Source organism: Xiphophorus maculatus, chromosome 20 (assembly GCF_002775205.1).
Source record: "Xiphophorus maculatus strain JP 163 A chromosome 20, X_maculatus-5.0-male, whole genome shotgun sequence".
Classification (NCBI taxonomy): Eukaryota; Metazoa; Chordata; class Actinopteri; order Cyprinodontiformes; family Poeciliidae; genus Xiphophorus; species Xiphophorus maculatus.
In genome coordinates this window covers 10,506,129-10,520,509 of record NC_036462.1, presented here as the reverse complement: position 1 = coordinate 10,520,509, position 14,381 = coordinate 10,506,129, and the positions used below count along the sequence as shown (strand labels likewise).

Sequence of the window (14,381 nt, the reverse complement as noted above, 5' to 3'; positions counted from 1 at the left end):
ATGGGGATTTATTTTAAACCATGCCCCATACACCCTGACAACTTAAAATTATGTATTATCTACTCCCTCTATCATTTTCCATGTGATTGGTATTTACATTGTTTCAGGACACTGCCTAAAAATGTTATGTAAAAAAAAATAAGTGCTGCTAGGCTTTTTTTGTCTTGTAAAATAGACATAAAAGATTAATCTAACTGTGCATTTCTTTTTATTTTGCCCTGCTAATTTAAGCTAAATGCCTCAAGTACATAACATAACAAGTGTCTATGGTTTTATGTGTCAAATGAATGAATAATAGGAAGAATAATTTTAAATTTACCTGAACAGCAGTGTTAGCACACATTTTAATAATTCCAACAGAGCCCTATTTTTGTATATGATGACAAATATGTAACATGGCATTGTCTTGTAGATGTATAAGTCGTTTGATGGAAATAAACTGGGGATGTGTTTGCACATTTTCAATTTCATTTCCTATTCATTGTGCTTTTATACATATTGCACTGATATAATTTGATTTAAAAAAATATTATTGTTGTTATTATGATTAGTTGTAGTATTAACGTCTTATACAAGTACAGGCCATTTATTAAAATTTATTATTATTAGTTGCCTGGGAGATCTAGTTCTGGATAAATTTCTCCCTGACTGAAGTAGACGTCGCGAGATTTCCGTGATGGCTAACGATAACTAGCTCACCAAGCCGACTGGGTGCTGGGACACCGGGTCGTGGACATTTCTTTACGGTTGCAGACGCTGCTCTGGATCATAAACAGTAAATCGGAGCGGACACTACCAGGACAAGCTGGCTGTTGGACTTAAGCTTCATAACTGACCCGTGGACAGTCCGTGGCTCCCGTCCTTTAATCGCCAGGTCAGTTGGTGTTAGCATTCGTTAGCTGAATTTGTTTTAGCTTGTTAAGCTAGACAGGGCTGCACACCCGTCAACACCACTTTCGTAAATAGAAAACGTGCGTACTACACATTTTTTGTTCAAATAAAAATTCTAATTCTAGAATAATTTAAATGGAGGTAGGGAGTTTGAATTCGTTGCATTTGGTCCGTTTGAACCAAGCTAACAGCTAACATGCTACTCAAGAAAATGTTTGCTGTCGATTAAGAACTGTCGGCAGTTCGTGTGTTACTGAGAGCTGACAGTTAAATAAGTATATTCTTACTGCATTTAGACGTTATAAATAAATCGCCTTTGGCTTGTACAATGATAACAAGCCTTCGGAGTTACTCTGAGTGGAACTGTAAGCGTAATAGTAGAGCGCAACATGACACGTTGTGTTTTGACTTGTCTGGATGTTCCATTCTGACTTGATTGATCACATCATATCAGTGACAGAGACATGCGACAGTCGAGATTCACAAGGGTCGCTGTGTCCTGTCTCTGAGGACGTTTATGTTTAACAGCAAAGTAGGAGTTGTTTTAATTAAAAAAATTCCCTTCTCTATGTGCAACGCTGAAAATATTTACATGAATGCTGGACCGAGGTACTTGGAAAAGTAATTGTTTAATCTTTGGTTAGAGTCGTAATATAAGAATGTAAGCATTGCTGTTTTAATAAAGAGTAGGTACTTGACATTGCTCTCAAACCATAAATAGTAATAGTTTGTGAAACCGCTTGAGATACCCTTACGTCTTCATAACTTGTTTCCCTAGTTCTTTAGACGTTCTGCATTCTTTAATTATTTTTAAAAAACACTTATTAATGACAGTGAATTGTTTAAAAGATTGTTTGAGCTACTTTAAAAACATTAATTGTAAGTGTTTAATTTTTTTCCAGAGCCACCTTTCTAGCAAACTATGACTGAAGTATAGACTTGGCATTTACTTACTAATTGTTAATTAGTTACAGAAATATTAAGGTAACTTTGTCCTTCGTTATCTGAACTGGTGTGGACATTTTTAATTACATGTTATATGTGTGTTGTTTGCTAGTCTCTTCCTGATCAGCAGGTCACATACTGATTGTTATATGCGTCAAAACAAAGATAAGTGACATGCTTTTGGTATGTAAATGCATCAACCGACAGGATGGATTATGATGCATTTTTTGAGTTGAGTAAGAATCCAAAAAAAATTAATATAATCTTGCAGTTCTTTCATTTTCTGCACACTCAATTTTAAGACCTGCAGTAGATTTATTTTATTTATATCATTGTCCTTCTGAAAATATCATGATCATTTTTAGTAGGTTTTTCTCAGAAAACCATTGGTTAATTCTCCCCAGACGTTGTCCAGCCACATCGTGGATCTTTAGCCCTCCAGGCAGGACAGTGGCAGAGGCAGAGCCATCAGGGATCACATCAGGGCTCCATGAGCATCACGGGGCAGCACGGGGGAGGCCTGCGTACTCGCCGAAGCCTTGCCCGGGACAAGGATCAGAGGCCAGGCGTGGGCATGGAGGCGGCCTGCTGGCTGTCTCCTGGAGTGCTGCGCAGGTTGATCGAGCTTCCTTCTCCCCCTCTATCCCGGCACCAGCTCAAGAGACTGGAGGAGCATAGGTATAAACACTGCATCCTGTATTGCACAAAATTTGATTTATTATCCAATTGCCAAATAATGATTTGGCTGCAAGTTTTTATGCAACAACTCAAGTACAATGTATGTGTCAAGTATTTTATTCTTGTTTCTCTTGTTTTTGCATGTTACACTAAATGTTAAAGCTAATGATGTTCAGGCTGTACTTAAAACATAATTATATGGAAAACGTTTGAGAGTAGTTCAACAATGAAACCCAAGGGACTGTAATACAATGTGTGTATTGTTCTCAATTACTTTACCTGGTGTTTGCTTTTGTGCTGTAGTGTTTACTCACTACTGAGGAGTGATAAATCTCCTTCTTTATACTGTTTGTTTAAAGTAGAACAAGTATGTCAAGTCTGACGTATGTTTAAATGATTAATACAAACCCTTTTATGAATGTTCCTGCACAAAAATTTAGAGCTTATAAGATGAATTGGAATTTGTATGAATTACATTAAGTAAAAACATTATAATTTTCCTTAAAAACTACAGTACAAGAGGATGATGCTGATAAATATGCGTTTTTGGCTAAGTGTAAGGGACGTAAAAATTAATATACATAATTGCAGGATGAGTTATGTTTTGAAAAAAAAAATGGTCCCAATAATGACAAGAATCAACAATCTTCATATGTTAAAACCTCTTTTAGCCGTTTTCTTGGTGATTTGGTCCTTCTTTCAACTCCATTGTTTTTGATTCTAATTTTGGGAGAAATCTCCAGGACCTCACCTGCTTTTTTCCGTCCCTGCAGGTACAGCAGTGCTGGACGCTCGCTGCTGGAGCCTCTGATGCAGCGCTATTGGGAGTGGTTGGTTGGACAGGTCCCTTCCTGGATTGCCCCCAACCTCATCACCATCATCGGCCTGGCCACCAATGTCTTCACCACCCTCGTGCTTGTCTACTACTGCCCAACTGCCACTGAGCAGGTGGGACAGAAAAAATACTTCTAGTCCTAGAACATATTCTTACTACCTAAATAATTCTGGACACTGCTAATAGGAAACTGTTGAAGAAGAAGAAATTAAAATTGTTTAGTAAATTATTTAACGATATAATCAGCTTATTAAAGTGGTGAGGAAATGTGAATGTGGTTTGACGACATTATCAATAACAATCAAAGCTGAAAATTTAATTCTTAATTTAATTAAACATTTTTTTTCTGCAAGGGTTGCAGATAAAATTTTTCACACTTTAAGACTAAATGGTCCATCTTGACTGGAAGCAGTGTGTTGGTTTATATTATTTAATGGCATAAACAGTGCCTTTTAGATTCCATTGAAAAAATATTCTGTACTGATATGTTTGGTTATTCTAATAGCTTCTGTTTATCATCCTTGGAATAAAATGTTCCTTGGGAGGAAAAAAGCTTTGTGTAATAAAATTCCTAATGATAATTACATTTTTCTGTGTTTGTGTTGCTCCAGGCTCCTCTCTGGGCATACCTAATGTGTGCAGTGGGTCTCTTTATCTACCAGTCATTGGATGCCATTGATGGAAAACAGGCCAGACGCACCAATAGCAGCTCTCCATTGGGCGAGCTATTTGACCACGGCTGCGACTCCCTCTCTACAGGTGGGTTTTGTTGATGTCTGGCTCTCATGATGTGGAGTTTTGTTTTGTACTTCTATTAGCTAACATCTCAGTCTGATGTTGCTGCAGTTTTCTCTGTGGTCATTCATTTAAACTTTATAACACTCTACAATGTATTGGCGTGTGCTTGCAAACGCTCAAATCTCTGTCTTGATTAGAACAGCATGTCTCACAGTGCTGACTTCCCATTACACACACCTCTTTTTGTCTGTGTCATCACTTCTTCTGGAACCCAGCAGCATAACAGCCTGACCCCCCCCATCTCTTTATTCTGCCTCTGTGCTGCAGAAATACAATAGCAAGGCACAGTTGGTTGTACCTAAAAAAAAACCAACCTCTGAATGAGCAGAGTTTCGTCTTAGAAAACCTGTAACCATGTTAACAGTGTCTGTACCTGTGTTTCATCCTTGCAGTGTTTGTTGTACTGGGAACCAGTATAGCAGTGCAGCTGGGCACCAACCCAGACTGGATGTTCTTCTGCTGCTTCGCTGGGATGTTTATGTTCTACTGTGCCCACTGGCAAACATACGTGTCAGGAACGCTACGCTTTGGCATGTGAGTCGGGAAACAATGAAAACAAATCTGTTTTGTCTCAGTCTGACCATTTGTCAGTACCTCTGACTTCAGACCAGCCTTTAGTGACACACAAGCTTGCTTTTAAAAAGTCTTGTATATTTCATGTGCTTTAGAATGATCAAAACAGAACAAACAAATCCCCTTTTTTCATACATTATTGTCAGAAATTATCTATATTATGTAGAAATGGTTTATTATTGTCACAAATGCAAAATTAAAAGTCCATTGTGCCTTTTTTATGTTTTATAAAAGATGGTAATATGCAGAGAGATTAGCTTCAGTATCAGTATTATAGTACACTGACTTTGTAGTTGGATGAAATGGCATGATGGGTCAGTCCTGAGTTGGTTGCCAAGCCAATATAAGTTTTGCTGTCTATGGGAAATTTTAACATTACTATATACAATTGGCTGAAGCTAAAGATGTGCTAAATTCAATGGGAAAAAGGCCACTCGTGATTCTTCTAAAGGCTGAAGCTATATATTAAATTTATTCGTAAATGAAAATTGACTCTGGAAAACACAAACCGTTTTTTCTGTAATTTTATTTTGGGTTATGCTCATTTATAGCTTTTCTTGAGAACCTAGAGGCTAATTATGTGATTGAAAATTTGCCAAAAGCTAATCCGCATAATTTCACTGCAAAAACACAAAATTTTACCAAATATGTTTGCTTTAGTTTGAGCTTAAAACAAGCTCCTATAACTTGATGAAAAGTTACTCGTATGTTAATTTTGTCTTATTTAAGGTGAAAATATTATGCACTAGAAACTAGACCAAAAATACTTTTAGATTTTGTTTTTGTGCAGTGTTTGGTATCTCATCCTTGGTCTTAAAGACCATTGCTAAAAAGAGACATTTTGTTGAATAAAAAAAAGTGGTTGGAAGAACCCAGGAACAGGTTCTTGGCATCTTGTAATCTTGGGCTTACTCCAAGGCTCTGAAGAAGTTATCTAAAAGTGAATCCAGTAGTAATACTTTAATATTAGTCCTTTTCATGAGTTTATAGCAGTAGCGTGTGCAGTCAAGGTGGAGTAAATGTAATGTGTCCTGTGTGTAGATTTGACATAACAGAGTTGCAGCTCTGTCTAGCAGGATTACAGATGTTCACAGCCACTGTTGGTCCCTCCCTGTGGAAAGTGATGGTAAACTTCCTGGCTGCTGCCTGCATGGCTTACTGCTGCCTGCCTCCACAATGGCTGCTGTCCTGCATGGAGTCACATTGAGAACAATGATTCATAATCTGTTTCATTTTTTCATACTTGTATATAAACTTAAAGTTAATCATTTAGACCCAAACTATTGGCTCCATGTCCGGTAATGTCTTGTGGAGGAAGGCTGTAGGAATTTGATGTGCTGGTAGACTTTTACTAAACTTCACTGTAAATCCTCTGCTTTTTCCTCCCACTCAGCATTGATGTGACTGAGGTGCAAATCTTCATTATAATCATGTATTTGCTGGCCGCCGTGGGAGGATCTGCTTTTTGGCAGTCACTGGTAATTTTGAATGGTTCTAATTCCAACAAATTGACATATTGCATATGATTCTATAATTCTATGGTGGTAATTTTGATAATTTCATGAAAATGTAATGCTGCTCTAACATTGTTGTGTTGACTGTTTTATTCTAGTAAAAAAAACAAAAAAACAATCTCGATAGTGCTTTTATCATTCTCTAACATTACTCATGACGTCTTCATTGTGGATGCAACTCTGAACGTGCTTATGACGTACAGAACAACTTTAAAAACCGGACCAGCGTATGTTTTAATCTCTTTGTTTGACCAACTGTAAGTTTCTAAGTTTGCTGTGTGAATCTTTTGATTCCCAGATTCCCGTCCTAAATATCCAGATGAAAATGATTCCGGCCATTTGCACTTTATTAGGAGCCATCTTCTCTTGCACAAATTACTTCAGAGTTATATTTACTGGAGGTGTTGGTAAAAATGGATCCACAATAGCTGTAAGTATCAAAACATTTTGGTTCAAAAGTATCATTGATGTTGCTGTTTGTGGAGTTGTGGGATTAGTTAGTGAATTATTATAAAGAGTTTACCTGATAACGTTTTTTCCTGGGTGACCCTTTCCTGGGTCACCTGCTCCTTATGCAAATAAGGATGCAGTCTACATCTCTGTATCAGCTCTGCTGTAAGCCCCATGAACAGACCAATAGTCTGCTGACAGTATATCTCTGTAAAGCCGCTGTTAATATTTTATAATCTGAATGTTATGATTTATATTTGTTTGTTTGACTGCTTTCAAATAAATGGCACTCACCAAAAAGGCTCCACAGTGAAGCCAAACTTAAGGATAAAATAGAACTGAATAAAAGCTATGCAGATAGTACAAAGACTTGAGGGTAATTTTAAAATACCATGTGACTGTACTGGCAAAACAATAAAACAAAACTCCATTATCTCTTGGTTCACTAATTTACTGAGCTGACATAGTAGGGCTGAATAATAAATCAATAAAGATGTATATCGCAATAGACACATGATCAATAATTTCACTAAAATTTGACCCAGAATTGCACAGCATTATGGGGTATGTAGGCAGAGGAATGTTCTTATCCACTTAACCTGTCATGGACAGTCAGGCATGGTTGGTGGCATCAACTAACTCGCTCACTCTTTGGTTATCTAGCAGCAACCTGTTAAGTAACTTCTGGTTACCTAGAAACAACCTGTTGAGTAACTTGCGCAGCAGCTTCAAGTTTCTCCACTGTACCTCATAAGCTCTTTAAAATAATAAAACATGCCATGGAGTGAAAACTGTAGATAAGAGGATTTGTCACGCCACCACATTGACAGTATTTCAGATATTTAAAACAAAAAATGAATTAATTATTGGTATCAGCTGCTTGAATGTTTATATTGTGATACGTTTATAAATTTTTCAGCCATGTCGTCCAGCCTTATGACAAAACTGCATGTGGCCGCAGCAGTTTTGACAGATGAAATGGAGCACAGCTATTTAAACCTTTAAACATACAAATTTTAAAATGTAATTTGAAGCCAAGAAATGGATACTAGCAATCCCAAATGTTTTCTTTTCCCCTGTGCAAGCTAATTAAGAAATAGCCTTTTTTGTGTCATGACGAAAAAAATGTATGACTAATTCCAAAAAGAAACAAAGAGCAAGGAGCCAAGATTATAAAAGAATGGATTATAGTATCAAGGTGACTGCTTTATTTGTGATAAATGCCTCAACTGGAAAAAGAAGGATTTTACCGCTGTGTTTACTTAACTATCAATCATAAAGGAGTGTCAACTCTCACACCCAGATTTCTGATACTGGTTTTCTTGTTTTCTATCGGTGCCAGTTGGCCCAAACGGCAGGTCTTCTGTCTTGTTCTTATTAAAATTCAGAAGATTTAGTCCCACCCATCTCCTGATTTAAGCCAGGTACTTAAGAAGACAATGAGCAGAGCAGGGAACAAAACCATTCACAAGGAAATAAACTTGCCAGTTGTCTGATGCTTTATTTCAGAAAATGACCTGTTTCTAGCTCTGTTTATTTGTGATTGAGTCATTCAGGGCACATGTTAGTACCACCTACAGGGCCAATTTTCCTATCTTTGTAAAATGAAAGGCTGTTAGAAACATAAAATTTTAGGAACTGGTTTTTAGTACACCTTTGTATAAATGTACTGACACTGATTTTGTTGTCCTTTGTCCCCAGGGAACCAGCGTCCTCTCTCCTGTCCTACATATTGGTTCAGTTATAATTTTGGCAGTGATGATATACAAAAAGTCTGCTGTCCAGCTCTTCGAGAAACATCCATGTCTTTATATCCTGGCGTTTGGCTTCGTATCGGCCAAAATCACAAATAAATTAGTTGTAAGTCTTTTCTTCAGTACAAATGGAAATCTACATCACAGTTGACATTTTTACCACACCAGACATATTTACTCAAAGAAATAGTTACAATTTTCAAGACTAAACGGGATAAATGCAGGAATCATATTTAATGCACCACTATAGTCGTATTGCGAATTGTTCAATCGACCGTTATCTGAGTATTTAACATTTAAAACCTTTTGAGTAGAGGGAGGCACAACTGGCATACAAAAATCTCTTTTGAAGGTCAGTAATACATGACATTTTCTGAGAAATCTTGATTTAAGCATGATGCTAGACTTCCACCTTATGGTGCTCAACTCGTTTTTGTGCATAACCCTGTTGTTATATTAGACTCATGTAAAAGATGAAAAACTCTTTTAAGTTTGCACTATTAAAAATAAAATTATTTAAGTTTGTAATTACAAACTATTTAAGTTTGTAATTTCTATACACAAGAGTGGATTTTGGTCAAATTATCTGCCAGTTAAACTTTAAACATACAAATTTTAAAATGTAATTTGAAGCCAAGAAATGGATACTAGCAGTCCCAAATGTTTTCTTTTCCTGGGTGTGGCGTAGGGGATAGCGCGACCCATGTTTAGAGGCCTTGAGTCCTCGACGCGGCTGTCGCGGGTTCGACTCCCGGACCCGACGATACTTGCCACATGTCTTCCCCCCTCTCCTTTCCTGTCAGCCTACTGTCATATAAGGGACACTAGAGACAACAAAAGACCCCCTGGAGGGGTAAAAAAAAAAGTTTTCTTTTCCCCTGTGCAAGCAATCAAGACATAGCCTTTTTTGTGTCATGAGGAAAAAATGTATGACTAATTCCAAAAAGTTTTTGGTCAAATTATCTGCCAGTAAAACTTTATTAGCAGCATAATCTTTGAGTAGATATAATTTGTTTGTACTTGAGCTCAAAGAAATTGAGCTAATTTGTACATTTTCTAGTTGTTAGAAAATGTACAAATTTCTAAATATAAATTATTAAGTCAAATTATTTACATTCCATTCTCATATCCAACAAGGATAAACAAAGCTGTTCTCACTCATGAGACTTCCTGTGGCCAGTGCTGATGTTCCTTCCTAGAAATTTTGTTGTGTTTTTAGAGATTGCTGAATCTTCTATTTGTTTTTTATGTGATCTGCATATGTTTCTCTTCACAGGTAGCACATATGACAAAAAGTGAGATGCATCTCCATGATTTAGCCTTCTTGGGGCCAGGATTACTGTTTCTTGATCAGTATTTCAATAGTTTTATTGATGAGTACCTGGTACTCTGGATTGCACTGGTAAGTACATGCTTGATGCCAACTGGTGTATTTTGGACAGACCTATATGTAAAAGCTCAGATGCAGTCGATGACATTAATGATAAATATCAATGTTTTAGGTTAAAACATGTTTGTTTGTTTTTTAGGTAGTTTAAAATATGATGTTTGTAGATTCCTTATCAGTTACAATTCCTCAATGAGTCCTGATTGTGTTTGAAATCCTTTTCAACCAGCAGGGGTGTACTTGTTTTTTTTATTTTGTTTTTTTCCCCAGACTTGTAAGCTTTCTTTTTCCCCACATATGTATCTCAAGTCAACATTGTATGGTTTACAGAAAACTTTAACAGTTTAATAATCATATTTTAATTTCTGAAGTGGTTTAAGTGTCCTCTTCAGATTTCTGATTATATTGTGCATTACCTGTGTTTGTAACTTTGCTTTTTCAGTCTTAAAATGGTGACCTTTCTCTTGTCTTTTGCAGATCATTTCCCTGTTTGACCTGGTGCGCTACTGTGTCAGTGTTTGCAACCAGATTGCCTGCCATCTTCACATTTTTGTTTTCAAAATCAAGCCTTTGCTTAGTCCCCGGTCCAGCTAATTGCTGAGTGGACGCCAGCCGTTACTGACTCTGTCCCTTCAACTTAGTCGCACTCATCTTCTCTTCCCTCCGTTTTACTTCTAAAGAGGCAGGAGTCGATGTAGTGTAAAATATGTGCTTCTGCCAACTGAATGTGAGGACAAATATTATACAATAGGATACTGGAATATTACTGTCATTTTTTCTTTTCTATGATTTTACCACCAATACAGAGTTTAATTTCTGACAGATTCATGGTTACAATGAGTAAATGTTTCAGAAGAGTACAGGTGCTACTCGGTGCGTCCAAGGAGAGAAACTTACATGTGTTTTAACTGTATAAGTGCAAGAAAATGTACAAGGAACGAATCAAGGTTTTTGCTTTTCATGATAAGGATTTTTGTAATATTTGCCTAACTTTAACTTTTGCTATTGTAAATAGGAAACTGTTATAGTGTGCTTCTCTTAAGTTAAAAGTCCTGCTACAACACATATAAATATATATATATATATAAAAATTTCATGTATTGGATTTTTAAAGCAACTTCATCTTCTGCACATGAATCAAAACTGTGCTGCTATTTTGTATCAGCAAAATGTGTTTTTGGAAGAAACAGCAGCAACTTTATTTTATTATGTAACATATCAGAACATACTTTTTTCTTTTCATTATTTTTTTGTACTTCAAAAATATTCACTGCCAGTCCATTCTCAGTTTAATCTGTTGATATTTCGTTTTGCTTTCTGCATTACTGGGTTTTGTACACTTTAAAGTTAGTTAATGAGAAGGTTTTCTTTGTTTTATTTTTTGGTTACAAAAAACATTTTCACAAGTGGGAAAGGAGAACTATATTGAGTTAGAGGACTCTTTAATGGCATTTATAGTTTTGCAGGTGTATATGAGAGGCCTGAGAGACTAATGGTGGCCTTTGATCTCAACAGTAAATTCATGGTAGTAATTTCACACATTTTGAGCTTTTGATAACTAAAATGAAAACTTGTGTTTCAGTCCTGTTACGGTTCACCGGCATCCAAACCGCCCCAAAAGAAATCCCATGAAAAGACCAAATCATACCTGCACGTCTCACTTTTATCACCTACCTTTACTAAGATGTTTGCACCAACTTGGTATCTAACGGTGTTATTTTGATTAAAAATATTCAAATATTTATTTTGATTAAAAATATTATTTTTATCTTGATTGAAATTTATCTAATTTTCTAAGCTGCTTGTTCTTCTATTTTACCCTTTTTTTTCCTTACCATTTTTGCTTAGATTCAGATGCAAGTTGGGATTAAAATAACCAAAGCTGTTAATTCATAGTAACATAAGAACAAATGACTGCTAAATGATGCAAACTTAATGACACCAAATTGTGACTATTATTTGAAAATCCTTCTCTTTAGATCTGATGGGTTTTTTTCTTTTCTTTTTTTTTTACATTTGTCTTTTCATGGGATTTGTGGATAAGAAATCCCCAGACTCTTACCAGACTGATGAATGAACACAGTGCAGCTGCCTGACTGAATCCTCTTTGTGAGCTGTGTCTAATACTGATCTCACCGTTTTCTCCCAAACACGTCTGCTGTAACATAACAGGTGCACACGTGAAAGAATGCGCAGGAGATGAGGTGTAAAAACAAGCTCATATTTTTTTTGTTTTTGTTTTTTTATTTCCTTTTTTGTAATGATCAAGTTTATTAAAACCCCATTTATTCCGTGTGCGGCTGCTGCTGCTCGCTCACCTCAGACTGACGCCGTGTTTAAGATTGCTGCTGCTGAAGAGGGTTTCCATTGCTGGTCTGGATTCATACAGACCCGGTTATAATTTCCTGCTTATGCATTTTGTGCCTGTTAATGTTTGTTTTTGGGGGTTTTTCAAAGTCTGTTTCTAGGACTCTACAGTTTTCTTTACCATCTGTAATGCCAAATGTTCAGTCTCAAAAAGTGTGTGGTATCTCAGTTTCTGTTAACCGATTTCAGGATGATTGTGGTGTTTAATCATCCAGATATCTGAATATATCTTTACATAAAAAGACCGGCTCACCCAGATCAGTTTTTTCTTTTTATAAATTTATTTGAAAAGTGATTTTCTGAAAATAAAAACTTTAATTCGGAAGAATGTTTAATGAGTTTTGGCACTATACATAAAAAAAATAAATAAATCTTGCTCCTACCAGTCTTTTGTTTTACACAAGCATGTCATATATGCCAAATCTCTGATTTTGGACTCATTTTAAAACAATCCAGCTTGAAATTAAAATGTTGGAATTTAATTGGAATTTTGTAGAGAAATATTTTTGAGTAACATTGTTTTTAATAAAAGATTGTTAGATTTCTTTCCAACACCTGAAGAATAATGTAAAAATTGAATTGGTAGAAAAATTACTTTGACAAAATCCAATATTTTAGGATTGCGGTTCCCACCCCCAACCCCCATTGTAAATCGGGTAATAAAAAAGGTTTTATATGTCAAAAACGCTTACTGAACATTTACCAATTACAATTTCCAAAACTTTCTTTGTCTTCAAACTGAACTAAGTTGCATTTAAATGTTTGCTGAATAGGATGCCTAAAAGACTTGAGCTTTATAATAAAATTAAAACAATCAAGAGGGATTTGGGTGATCCAGGTCGTCAAAAGAACATTGCAGAGGGCTCCACTTTGCAGATTTGGTATGAAATACAAGGTACATTTAAGAAAAGTCATGGAATGTCATTTTCCTATCTTTATTTCTGGTTCTCAGTGTTCTAGGACAAAATAAGGAATGAACTGGTTCCTCAATCTGCATGTTGTAGTATTCCACTGTACAGTTTGTATCTGGAGAGGCTTTGTATGACTTCTACCTGAAAACTCAGCCGAACAACTTTTCATAATGACTGTGAGGTGTACCACCATCGCTGCAGCTTGTGTGCTTATAGTTCCTGGCATCAGGTCCATTCTCATCTGTGAAGTTAAAAAAAAATGCCTTAATGAACTCATTCGTTTTCTATTACTTTGTATAAATTGAAGCCTTTCTCGATGAGCGCGTTGTCACTGTGTGCACGTGCTCTCAGAGGCTTGTGGAAAAGTTTGTCTTCTGTTGGCCAGAAAGCCAAGCTCAGGTATTTCACCAGTGTGCGCCACAGTGTGTTGGATCACCTGACAATCTCTGCTTCATCTAACAATGCAAATAAATTTCATATTCCCACCTAAAAACATGGTTTTGATTGTGTCGCACTGGAAGTATATGCATAGGTCTTTTTTCTTTATTGCCATGGACTTGTTGCATGAAGAAAGTTTTCCTCTTGGGCATAAAAGTAGTCTTATTTATAGAAGAAAGATGAAACTTTGAATGCCAGTTCTTTCTTGTAGAGTATTAAAAGTTCCTTTTTGACTGACCAGAGGTGGTGATTGTGGCTCAATCAGTGTCCCATTCTGCTTCAACTATTTAATGATTTTTGGCAACACAAGATTAATTTCTTTTTTTTCATTAAAAAAAATTGAAGTAGTGGGGTTTTTTTTATTTCAAAATTAGAGGAAAGTAATAAGGAAGAAAAGCCAAAGTGTGATTATATATAAATGCCTAATTAAACTGGAGAGCTTGCTGTTACACCATGCTGTTTTACAGGGAAAATTGTGCATAATTGCACATTATGTACAATGTGCATAATGTGCAATTTTGTTGAAACAAAATTTCTTTAATTGGGTTATTTCATATTAGCTCACCTGTCACTAAGTGAAAGTTTGAAAACTAAGAAAAAGTAATTAATTAGAAATAAACATGTATTTGTAGTGCTTGTGTAAATTATTTACCACAGTTCATGCCTTTTGAATCTTCTCCAAATACTTAAATTGCCTTTGGTTAACAGGCTACGGTTATCTCTGCTGCTCATGTACAATTCAGTGCAAAATTTTAAAATGCTAGTATTCTGTGAACAGTCATTTTCTTTTGGAATGTAATTTTATGGTTTACACAACTTAGTGTTTGGTACCAACTAAAC

General features: G+C 36.0%; 1 protein-coding gene across 2 annotated transcripts; it reads left to right on the top strand.

The window, feature by feature from the left end:
- Positions 1–673: 673 nt before the first annotated feature.
- On the top strand, positions 674–13,596 carry cept1 (choline/ethanolamine phosphotransferase 1). Of its 2 annotated transcripts, none has more exons than XM_005811818.3 (10): positions 674–874; positions 2,241–2,514; positions 3,288–3,462; positions 3,961–4,108; positions 4,540–4,681; positions 6,114–6,198; positions 6,533–6,664; positions 8,386–8,544; positions 9,715–9,840; positions 10,303–13,596. In XM_005811818.3, the coding sequence occupies exons 2-10, from the start codon at positions 2,327–2,329 to the stop codon at positions 10,417–10,419; spliced, it is 1,272 nt and encodes a 423-aa protein (XP_005811875.1). In that variant the 5' UTR covers positions 674–874; positions 2,241–2,326; the 3' UTR covers positions 10,420–13,596. The 2 variants fall into 2 exon arrangements, with proteins under 2 accessions (XP_005811875.1, XP_023180943.1); XM_023325175.1 differs by lacking the exon at positions 6,114–6,198 and adding an exon at positions 5,762–5,846.
- Positions 13,597–14,381: the final 785 nt, after the last annotated feature.